This window comes from Myodes glareolus, chromosome 16 (assembly GCF_982192425.1).
Source record: "Myodes glareolus chromosome 16, mMyoGla1.1, whole genome shotgun sequence".
Taxonomy (NCBI): domain Eukaryota; kingdom Metazoa; phylum Chordata; class Mammalia; order Rodentia; family Cricetidae; genus Myodes; species Myodes glareolus.
The window spans coordinates 16,227,612-16,240,463 of NC_142041.1; the positions used below are offsets into that span (position 1 = coordinate 16,227,612).

Here is a 12,852-nt window from a genome sequence, read left to right on the forward strand (position 1 = left end):
ACTGAAGACAGACAAGTGCTCAAACATGCATCACTGATTTGCTCTTAACATAGATGTTTGTTAGTAATTAAGTGATTTCAAACTTCTTGTGATAAAAACATGCTTCATGAAAAAAAAGTATATTCAAAATTCACCTACACATTAAGTTTAATTCATGTATTTGGCTGACCGTCTAGCCTTTAATGGTGGAGCCACCTCTCTAGCCCTGAGCTCTAATTCCAATGCTCCACAGTAAGTATGGTGTCTACAGCATCCAGACATAAGGTTGGAGAGATGGCTCAGAAATTAAAAGCAAAGACTCCTCATTCAGACCTAAATTCTATTCTCACCCCCCACATGGATGCTTACAACCATCTGTAAACAATAGTCCCTGGGGATAGACATCCTCTTCTGACTTTCAGGGCAACTAAATATCTACCTGTTGCACAGACATACATGCAGGTTAAACACACATACATGTTAATAATTTTTAAATGTCCAGGCAGAAACACAACTATCTATGAAAAATGAGAACAGATTTGAACGTAGCGATGTATACTTTTTTTCCACTCTGTGATTGTCATGACTATTTCTTTATAAACTACAATAAGAGGACAACAGCTAGGTATTTTTAATTGATCAATTTTAAAATTTATGTAATCTTGTATCTTATGTAGTCTATGATATAATAAATCTGAGAAACTAATCTTTTATACACCAGACCTGAATATTAGTACAGGGTTTTTATACTCTGTGTAATGAACGTAAATAACATACATTTATAATTATTGAAGTTAATTACTCTTATTTTTATTAGTAATTGATTCTAAGTCATAAGTCTGCTTACTTTGGTTTGGTCAAGAGAAATAAGATAAATAATGATATTTACACGTTAGAAACAAGAATTTCAGAGGCTAAAGTATACAAAATTATTGTGACTTGATTACTGTCACTATGAGTAGGATCCTGGATATAGAATGGGTATAGAAAATTGGGAAAGGTTATGTGGGATTTCCTGGCAATGAAAAGCTAGCATAGATCCATGTTAAGCATTTGTCTGGTTATCATGAATAGATAATCAGTATGGGTCAACCTATTATAAGGAAAGGCCATATGACTATGAAAATCTTCTAAGGTACACAGATGAATTAGGACACTTGGACAAATGGATGCAGTTCAATAACTCCATGATTAAAAATAAATAAAAAGAGACAACAGAACTAAAATTCCTCCAGGTTTTTTACCTAAAGAACAGAACAACTATGGTGGAAAAAGCAAGGAAAAGCCTACATTTTATAAAGAAATCATAAATCCAAAACAAACATGGGGGTGCAAAAGGCACAGTATATTTTGAGAAAGTATGGTTGCTGGGTCTGTTTATAATAAGACCTCATCTATAAGAGCTTGCAAATGAGTCTATGCATGCCTAGATTGGACAATTAGTTAATTTGGAGTAATTACAAAGGAAAGAAAGAAACAAAAAGAAGCTCTAGCTCTCAATTAAGTATTGTTCTCAAATCACAGGCAGCAAGCCCATCGTCCTCTCGCCCTGATTAAACCTCGGGACTCTTCCTTCATTTCTATTAAAAGAAAAATGTTTCTATTAAAAGAAAAAACATTATAAGAATACATCTCAATTACAGTGTTCTATCCTTGAAATTCATTAACCCAATACCCAGACTTCCCAAGTCCTCCTCCAGAGTCTAAAGTAATGTGCTGTTCTGACCTCTTCATCCACATATTTTCCATAATCTACAGGATTTAGACCAGTTCTCACAACCTGTGCCGCAGCCAAAGCTAGTCTCCTCTCCTTTCACTCTATGCTTGGGCCCATATCCTCCTGTTTGTCCACAGCACAACAGGTTCCTCCGTGTCATACCCAACTTTTCCATAAATTCTTATTATCTACTCCCACATTCCCACCTTGGAACTGGAATCACATCCTGTACACCCAGCTAAGACGCAAATCTGCATACCTGACTGTGTTCTATCCAAACTACTAACTTTTAAGCTAAGTCTGCTCCCAAATCCTTTCTCCCCAATATTACTTCACCCATAACAAACTTAAAACTAATAAAGAAAGTCCAAATACCCAGTTTTATCCAGGGGTACCAACAGTATATCAAGCCAGTATTTCTGGCCAAAATTGACCAGTCTTATGAAAATGCTTGACAATGAGTATTATATAGATGAAGCCTTAGGTCACAGAAATTAAATCATAATACATCTCTGAAAGTATTCAAGGAGCATAAAGAAAACACAAAGAAGCAGCTTACTGAAATCTAGGAGAAAGTGCTTAAGGAAATAAAGGCTAAGTGATGCCCAGGAAAACACAAAAAGCTAATGGTAATGACAAAGAAAAACCCGAACTTGAAAATTAAATTCAACAGGGAAACATTGAAGAGGACTCAAGTGAAATGAAGATGGAACTATAAAACCCAGGAGCACATCTAGAAAACTCAACATTGGAAAAACAAGAACAGAACAAACCCAAACACAGTCAGTAGCAAGAGATAATAGAACTAGAGCTAAAATGAAAAAATAAAGAAAGCAATGCAAAGAATCAACAACTCTAATATCTGCTTTTCGAGAAGATTAACAAAATTGACAAACCATTTGTCCAACTAACTAAAATAAAGAGAGGATTCAAATGAATAGAGTCAGGAATAAAGAGGGAAATATTACAGTAGGTTTCAAAAAAAGCCCTAATATTAAAAGGTAATATTTTTAAAAACATGTGCTCCATGAAGATAGAAAATCTAAAACAAATGGATTTTTTCTAGATTCAAACAAACCACCAAAGTTTAAAAAAATGTAATCAACCTATAAGACTGATAAAGATGAGGATATTTAAAATATATGGTAATATAAACTATAATATATTTATAATTTACAAATCATTTATATAATACATTATAAAATATATATTTTCCAGTGGTGTAGGCATTCATCTTTAATCCCAGTACTGAGGAGACAGAGGTAGGCAGATCTATTTGAGTTCAAGGTTAGCCTGGTCTATAAGAGCTAGTTTCAGGACAGGTTCCAAAGCTACAGAGAAACCCTGTCTCAAAAAAACAATATATATGTTTTATATAATATAATTTGTATATATATATATATATATATATATATATATATATATATATATATATATAACAACCACAAAGTGATACCCTGTGTTTACAGTTGCCACAACAAGCATTTATGTTCATGGTGTACAGTTTTTTGTTTTTTCTTCTCACAGGATAAATGAACTTACTATTTCTGCATCATAGCCTGTGGGCTCATGGAAAGAGGATTTCAATTAGCTTTTACTGAGAGAACAGGTGAATGTTAAGTTAACTGTTGGATATGAATTACTATGGAAATCTATTGTGAATAATGTTTTGTTTGTAACCTATTTTACTGCAATGCTAAAAAGTATAATTAATTCAGTAGCTTTAACTTATTGGGCTTAGGCAGCATGATCCTAAAATTATACAGCTATTTGGGATCTCTGAATTCTTTTTTGATAGAAATTGTTTGATAGAAAATGTGCAAACATTTATGTAAGAAAACTCTGTCTGTTTTTAAAATAACCAAATGAAGCAAATGACCACTCTTAAAAAATAGGTCTTAATACAAATATCAGGAGAATTCTTAAGTACAAAGTTCAGGATTCAGTGAAGAAAGAAGGAAAATCAGATAGATTACAAGGGTATGTTTAAATAGACAGACTTATGAAAGCAATAATATGTCTTGAGAACTGTGATAAATATCATTAAAATTTTACCAAATGTTGAATAGACAAGGAAAGCCCAAAATGTTCAATGTTCTGAACTTATAATTTTTCCAGAAAAAGTGAAATCTATGTATTATATTATGCTAAACAGTCATGCAAGTGTGAAGTTTGGGTCAAATCAAAACAATAAGTGAATATATGTATTATATATTATGCATCAGCCTAAAATAGAAAAAATAAAGAAGTACAAATAACTACCTAAGAATTAAGGAAAAATAAAATAAATTAGTACAATTAGCTTATTGAGAGAAAGGACTCAAAGAAAAGTCCTTGATCATACTTAGGGCTCACAGGTGTAAACACTAAAAATAATAAATTTAGAAATTACAGAATGGACTAAAGACATAACCAGATGTTTCATCAAAGTAAAATTTTTCGTTGGTAAATATAATCAAAAGCTGGTCAACATCACTAGAATGTGCATTATCAGGAGGCATGTCATCACATCCCCTAGGAGAATAAAGCAACTGGCAAGCTCTCAAACCTGTAGTAAGAAGGGACACGGACAGACTGAGGCTAGAAAGATTCATCGGGCTCTTACAAAACTCCCAGCCAATGCTTTCCAAAGAAACTATCATCTATCAAATCTCTACGCCACTATTCATACCATTTGTGCTATTTTCCAGTTATCATAAAACCTAACATCTTACAAATGGTCATTACTTTTTTTAAAAAAAATTATTAAACTACTTTGAAAGTGAAAAGAAATAGTGGGGTATGAAGAGTTGAAAAGGGAAGCTACCAATTCTACTAAGCAATATTGAATCTAATAAGTCTCATGTTAAATGAGTCCATTAACAAACATCATCAAATGATGAAATAATAGAGATAAAGAATAGATTTGTAATTGCTGAGGCTTACAAAACAGCAAAGGTCGTAGGGCAAAGGTATTCAAGTGTATCATGAAGGACCACAGTGGATTCATAGATGAGGGAGGTGTTTAGGGTCTCTGCTGCGATTTTACACGAAGGAACATGCACAGGCTGCATCATCCCATGTTGAAATTTTACTATTTGTTATTTGGGGGCTCTCCACCCAACTCCCAAATAAATACATGGAGGCTAACCCTTAATTATGAATGCCACACCTGCTTGGCTTGTTTCCAGTCAACTTTTCTTAACTTAAATTATCCCAACTACCTTTAGCCCCTGGGCTTTTACCTGACTCTATTCTCTATAGCTTTCCTTACTTCTTGCTCTGTGGCTAGCTGTGTGCCTGGGTGTCTGGCCCCTACCGTCCTTCCCTCCTTCTTTTATTGCTCCTGTCCCTCTTCTTGTTATTCCTCTACTTTCTCTCTGCCTAAGCCTCGCCTAGTCTCTCTCCTGCATAGTTACTGGCCATTCAGCTCTTTATTAGACCAATCAATTGTTTTAGATAGGCGAAGCAGCACAACTTCACAGAGTTAAGCAAATGCAACATAAAAGAATAAAACACATCTTAGCATCATTAAGCAAACATTGCACAGCACAAATGAGTGTAATACATATTAAACTAAGCTCCACAATGATCTCATAAAGGTAAGAAACTCACCCAAAGTAATAATGGAATGCAGATGTTATCAATGCCAATTTTCTGGCTATGAAATCACACTACAATTTTGAAAGCTGTTGTATTATAAAAATGGTTAAAGGTACAAGAAATCTTATATATCACTTCTTCCACCTGAATGTTACTCTACAATCACTTCAAAACAGAAATGGTGTAATCATAAAAATAGTATTTCATATGGAAAAATATCAGACTAGTAGATACAATACAAAATATATCATTACCTAAATTCAAAGAAACTAAACTAAATAATCTGTTATAGTATTGCATTTTTTACTTTAGAATAAAAACAAAAAACAAAGAAAAATTTCAAACATAGGATACAATGGAGAGATATTTTTAGAAAACTAGGAATTATTGAAGGAAGGGAGAAATATACAGGCACTTACTCATCAATACCAATCTCCTGTCATATAGATGAACATTTGAACATAGAAAACACAATGTAATTTTCAAAAATAAACACAGATATAGAAATTTTAAATCTTTGTGTATCCTATAGATTAAAATTAAATATAGAGAGCAAATTCAGACAACTAAAAGTAGAAATACATATATTTATCATCAAAATGGACTCTAACTCAGCCATTGCATTTCTTATAATTCATAAAAAATTATCATTCATAATGCTGAGGATCAAAATTCCTCATAAATGAATATGCTCAAACTGAAATATGTAGAACTTTTCAACAAAATGACGATGCCTGTGCTTTTATAAAAAATAAGGGGGACATTTCCCAAATAATATACAATTAGAGAAAAACTTGCTTTCAACAAATATCACAGGTTTAAAATTATCCATGATGAAATCACAAAAGAAAGCCAAAACCAGAACAATAATTCAACTTCCTAACTCCTTCAAAAATTTTAAATACATTCTTATGTAGCCCATGGTTTAAAAATATTTAGTACGTGAAAAGATATGATTGTCAACACAAGTAAATTTTAAATGCTGACAATAAAAAAGTGGCTGCATACTTCTGGGGTCCCCTTTCTTAATTAAAGACCTTGACCTCAAGCAGTGAGCAAGAGGAGGCCAGGAAAGTCTAATCATTGGTTATTGAGGGATCTTGGAGTTGAGTAGTGACAAGATAGTTGTTACCTGGAGGTTCCTTATCTTACCCATCCCTAGCAGGGTCTGGTAGGTGCCTCCCACACTGGAAAGCAATAAGCTACACAAGTCACCTGTCTGAGCTCACGGACACAAGAAGGTAAAAACCAACCAAAGAACCATTTTGGAGCCTGACTGACCTAGTGAGCAGCTACCAACTGTGCGTCAAAGCTGATCAAGAAGCTTTGGTGGAAACAGACAGAAATGCTTTCTTTCCAGAGAGGTTTCTCAGTCCCTGAGGCATCTATCTATCTATCTCAAAAAATAATAATGATCAAGATGATAAGCATCAGGCACAATATCAAACCAAGGGACTCAGGAAGTAGAACAACAACAACAAGAAAAATCAAGAAAAACAATGCAGAAACTTTTAATTTAAATTCTATGGAAAAAAGGGAGGGGCACAACCCACAAATCTGTTATCGAAAAACAATTCATTCCACATCCCTAGCAATATTGAACATGATAAAAATTTTGAAAAGCAAACTCATATATACTAATTTACAAAACTGTTAACATGAGAATGGTAGATAATTAACATCAAAGGTCTCAGATGCTACTCAATACCCTCAGTTAGATTCCTAGCACCACTCAAAAAGATAAATGTATAAGCAATATGAGTCTTTGGAAAATAAAACAGCTTATTAAAATTAACTCGAGAAATATTAAGCCCACTAAGTTATAGTAATATATATATATGATCCACTGTAATCATTTATGATAGAAACAGGGCTTCCACTGCCTTGGGTTCAATATTTACCATGGTCTACAATGGGAGAGAATTCCTGTATGACTATCATGTACTTTCAGAAGCATGCTAAAATAAGAATGACATGGCACATTATGCTGAAAGTTTGAGCATTGACCCTATTCAATCAGAGATTAGAACCTGTAAACAGACTCACCGACTCAGGTCAGTCCCGGGCAGGTACTGGGAGAAGCGGGCATGCAGTAGGGGAATGAGCCTGAGGTCACACCACCGCTTCTCCCACCGCAAGCCTGGAGATGTGGGCCACGAAGAGCAGGAAAGTGTATCCTGAAAAGAGTGACATGTTCAGAAGGTCTGTGCTTCCATGGGTTCCCAGACTTATCACTGGGGGATGTTAATTTTTTCAATTGTTTTCAATAGTTTGATAAGCCTAAGTAATCCCCCACTCTTGGGCCCATAATTCTACTTCAAAATGTCATTGTTAACAGAGCTCTGTAAGAAGGATAGGAAAGACCAAGAAAATACTGAAAATTACGGGTGAAGAGGAAGAAAACATGAAACTGTGACAGAGTGGAATGTGTTCAAGAATGGAAGAAATTGGAAAAATTACTACCACGGGGAAGCAACAAAACCCCTTGGAAGATGAAGTCATTTGTTCAATTGGCCAAGAGTTTTGAGTTCCTGCAAGTGTCCAAGCATCATCATATTTACAAATATCTTTCAAATGCCAGTGTGTAAATACACACTGAACATATTCATTATGAATCTTGAAAATATTTCTGAATTAATGAACACTCCTGCAAGTGACTCTAGGAAGTCTTGAATACTGTTTTCATTTAGTTTCAAAAAGTTTAGGTTTTTTACATCACTTTCATGTCATATCAAGGATATAATTGTTCCTTTAATATTAAATGTGTTTAATATTATATCTGGTTTTCTTGGGGATTTTTAAAATACCTTTTTATTAATTTTTGAGATTATATTTATATAATTTTCACTTTTCTTCAATTCCCTTCAAACTCTCCTGTGTACTCCACATCTTTCTCTCATTCAATTCATACCATCTTTTTCTTTATTACACTGTGCTTGTGTATTCTTAAATGCATACATGCAATCTGCTCAGTTCATGTAATCTTTCTAGAGTGCATATGTTCTCAGAAATGACTGCTTGATATTGTATAACCAATAGACCTTTCTGGTATCATTAACTCTAGAACTCAGAAAGGAAAGGATGTTTTCTGGTCAGATACGGCTCATGTCTTTTAAGTCTTTTGTCAGAGGTGCACAATGTCTTCAGTAAGAAGGACTTATAATTTAATCTCCAGAAGGCAAGTAAGGGAAACAACAGCAGCCTGTATTGTTTTAGAATTCACTAGGCACCCCCATATTAACAATTCAAAGTTTGGCAATAAGCTTGCAACGAAGGAAAGCAACCAATAGTCACTCCTATACAGCTGTGACACCTACTAACCACAATAATGAACAGAATGGAAATCTACCCCTAAGGGTGCAATTATGGAACTCATATCTTGATTATAATCATAAGCTGCCTAATAGAATTTAAGGTCCACTTAATTAGAAGAAAATCACACCTAGCACTTGAAATCTAGCCAAAACTTGGAGCTAGTAAGGCCATGGATATAAGAGGAGAACATAATGTTGCCACTTCATTAAATGAGCACAATTCTTAGCTGCATTCTAACTGCTTCTCTTTATACTCATAAGCAAGTACCATTCTCAATCTTTTCAAAGAATCTTCTTGCAGGAAAATTCATTACAGACAACAACAACTGCTCACAATATAGACAAAACATAATCTTGGGGTGCCCAATTCCAGTGAATACAACTCTTCCACCTAAGGACTGGAGTCGATCTAAGAAGATGGGGTAAGAATGCAAGAGCAAAAATATCTGGGAATCTGCAGACTGTGTCTTCTAGAAATGATATGGAGCCTTCACTAATGAGATTGGGAATATGGCTGCCTAGTCACGACCTGAACCCTGACAGTACCAACAGATACGCTAACGTCAGAGAGGAATATCTTCCAGTACCCGATCACAGAAAAAGAAGTAGACATAACTAAGAAATTCTGAAAGTAGGACACTTAATCTGCCCTAGGGATGAGCTACTTATTTGGTTTGCTAGTATCCAGTGGTCAGCCCTGAAATTATAATTATACATGTGGCACTAAACATACTCATGAAGTTGAATTGATGCATTTCTTTCTGTCTCTCTCTGTGTCTTTTTGTGCGTGTGTGTGTGTGTGTGTGTGTGTGTCTGTCTGTCTGTCTGTCTATCTGTCTGTCTGTGTTTGTGTAACATAGGAAAAAAACTATGAATTTGAGAGGTGGAAAAGGTTGACATGGGAAAGATTTGAGTGAGTAAAGTGAAGAGGAAAATCTATGCGATTATATTTTATCTAAAAAAATCATTAAGTGGCAAAGCTATTTATAAGCATGAAGTTTATAGGAAAAGCACTTCTACAGTCTCACAATAATATTGCTCACATGCTGCTTATTATTATTATCTATACTATTACCTCTGGTTCATTAAGTACTTTGTAACTTTTTTTCAAGATAAAGATATGCTCATGTTACTGAGTGAATACAAGACTATGTTCAGCAGCAGCAATGAATCATTTTATTTAAAGGAGAAACATGGGGGAAGCCTCCATCCTTTGAAGCATTGTCTAGGCAGATAAACAAAGCTTCCCAATTAATCAGGTCCTTCCATCTGCTGTCCTCCTGCCAAATTTCAGGGTTGTTGAGCCAAGTAATGGGAATGATTATTTATGTTGTATGTCATGGTAGTCAATCACTCATCAGGCGAGGATTCTATGTAGATGGGCATCTATAAGAAATTCATTTGCTAAGTCATCCAACCTGTGATAGTCAGGGATGATTGATTCATTACAACTAACGCTTCTTTGATTCCACAGGAAAAGCATCTATCATAACACGTCTCACACTTATAAGCAGATACAAAATAATAAAAAGAATAGTTCAGATTCTTGCTGGCTATTTGATATATTGGCAATTTATTTTGGTAGATTATTTAACAGTGATTTTTTTCATATTCTTTGAATATGAATTCCTCCATTTGGTTATCATTTTCTGTGAATACACAAGAGAATATATGAAAGAATATTAAATGATTGGGCCAATGTGATATCAAGGACAATGACAGCCATAAGTGGGTATGATATTTACATAACACTGTTAGGAGTAATAGATCTGAAGATATATTTTCATTGCATTTTAATATCCTCATGAATTAATATGGAAAAAGTCATCTTTTATTTCATACTTCTTTGTAAAATCTATGAATTATGCCCAACTTCAACTTTTAGAATAATTTAGCCTGATATAGATGCTACTATAAATCATATTCACAGTTGAATATTTAACACCATTAAAATAATTCTTATTTTAATCATAAAGATAAGATACAGATTTCAAGACTTCTTTTGCTAACAGTTATTTATGGTAACATATATTGTGGCCTATAACAATAATTAAATGGTTTTGAGAAGTGTATTTCTCAGACTTACTCAACAATATCAAGAATATTGTTTTCTTCAAATATTAACCAGGCATATGGAAGAAGTAGCATTTACATGCTTCATGCTTTACAACAGAATATTCTCCAACATTTAATACACATCACATGATGGCTTTGAAAAACAACAAAATTGCCAAAAAGGAATTGTATGTGGAATAAAATGCCAGTCCAAATATTTTATAAAATAAGTTGGCATAGAAAGCGGATTCTAGGTAAAAAAAAAAAATAAGGAATGTGTTTTCAAAGTGTATTATCTATGTGAGTAAGTGTCATTTTCCATTGAATTTCGGAGAAAATTTTTAACTTCACCTCAAGAAAAAAAATAATAAAGAAGAGGATTTGGCTCAAGCAACTCAGTTCAGTAATACAAGGGATATTTGTGTCCTTGAAATCAGTGACATTTTATGCATGTAGGAGTAGTCATTTAAAAATAACACCTGAAATTTTTGTATTTAAGGCTTGAATTCTCCTGGTTTTTAAAGTGTTTTTCTAAAATAAAGAAATAATAGTTCAGCAAAACAATATCCTATTGCTCAAAATTTGATTTAAAAATCATAGATATTGAGACTGGGTGGTAATGGTCCATGCCTTTATCCCAGCACTTGGGAGGCAGATGCAGAAGGATCTCTGTGAGTTCAAGGCCACCCTGGTCTAAAAGAGCTAATTCCATGACAGCTCGGTAGGACTGCAACACATAGAACCCCTGTTTCGAAAAACCAAAAATAAACCAACAAAAAAAGGCATAGGTATTCAAAATGCAGTTCGACACAATCTCTTTGTTATTGAACAATGGTTATGATAACTGTAAATCTTTGAGTAGGGAGTTTTTAGTTTCTCCTCTTGTATTGAAGCTTATCCAGAGCATGGAAGGGAAATTGGTTTGAACCAACTGCACTCAGAAGACAGAACCAGCAGATGCACCAAGAGGAGCAGAGCCACCTTTGCTTTACAGTCTTCCAACTTTCAGATCTTAACTACATCCGTGTTCAGAGTCTTCACAGATCCCTAGTTCTTTTATTTTTTACATTAAAGGTGATTAACATTCTGGAGGTCAGAAACCACAATTAAGTAGACCCTATAATACCACATAAAGTGCCTCTATAGACTTCAGCAAGATTCATTTAATGGAAATACACCAACATTTCCTCATTATAATATATTTTACTTGAATTTATATGTTGATTCTTCTTTACAGCACCCATTATAAACTTTCATTACACTAAAATACATCTATCAGTGCAACAGTGATGAAAAAAAATATACATTATGAATCAATCTATGGTAGAATGGAATGTATATGTCATGTTGTATTCAGAATTCTATACGACTGTCTATGATGAAAATAGTGAGGTTGCAGAATTAGTAGTAATTGCTTTGTCCTAATTACAGGTTTCTAAAGAATGATAGTGTTGTTTCTATATAAAACAATGCAATGAGTAGCAAACAAACCATAATGATTCCTTCTCTTGCGCCTTTCATCCTGACTTCTCTACTTCCCATTACTGCAGAGGAGATAAAGGACTTCAGACAAAATCTACATTAAGAACGTGAACAAACACCTTTCTCCAGGACTGAAGTAGATGAGGTGGCTTTTCTGTCTTCTAACATGACTAATGGGGGATCTCAGAGGAAACCTGAAAGACTGGAGGAACCATAGGCTTTGTAGCCAACATCTTGTCAAATATTTGTTCCGTCTCCTCTGCTGATCATCTACAGAAGGCTGTTCTCGTTCCTTCCCCTATGCAAATCACACAGGATACCTGAACTCCCTTCAGGGGCTCATGACTCTGAGGGAAACACTTGAAAGGAGCAATCAGCTATGAAAGGACACAGCTGTTCACATCACCAGGACAACCACAGTAATTGAAGATAATGGGTACCAAGGAAATGATGTTGAGCAACAATTTATAAAAGTGTGTGTGTGTGTGTGTGTGTGTGTGTGTTTATGCATGTATGCATGTGTTTGTGTCTGTGTGCATGTGTGTGTTAACAAATGGGGCCAGGGAAACTCAGTGTAATATCACTTATTACTTGCTTAACATACATGATGCCCTTGATTCAACCATGCAAGACAGACAGACAAGACAGAAAGACAGACACACACACATACACACATGTTGATTGGACAATGCAAGTCATTTGCCATTTGTATCAAATAAGGAC

General features: G+C 34.5%; 1 protein-coding gene across 3 annotated transcripts in view; it reads right to left on the reverse strand.

Annotated features, from left to right (window-relative positions):
* Window positions 1-12,852, reverse strand: part of Sntg1 (syntrophin gamma 1) — a 482,604-nt gene that overhangs the window by 114,767 nt on the left and 354,985 nt on the right. For all 3 annotated transcript variants that reach the window (XM_087897100.1, XM_087897099.1, XM_087897101.1), the window contains one exon: window positions 7,325-7,455. In XM_087897100.1, coding sequence (XP_087753226.1) covers window positions 7,325-7,455 — 131 coding nt within the window. The remainder of the gene's footprint in view (window positions 1-7,324; window positions 7,456-12,852) is intronic.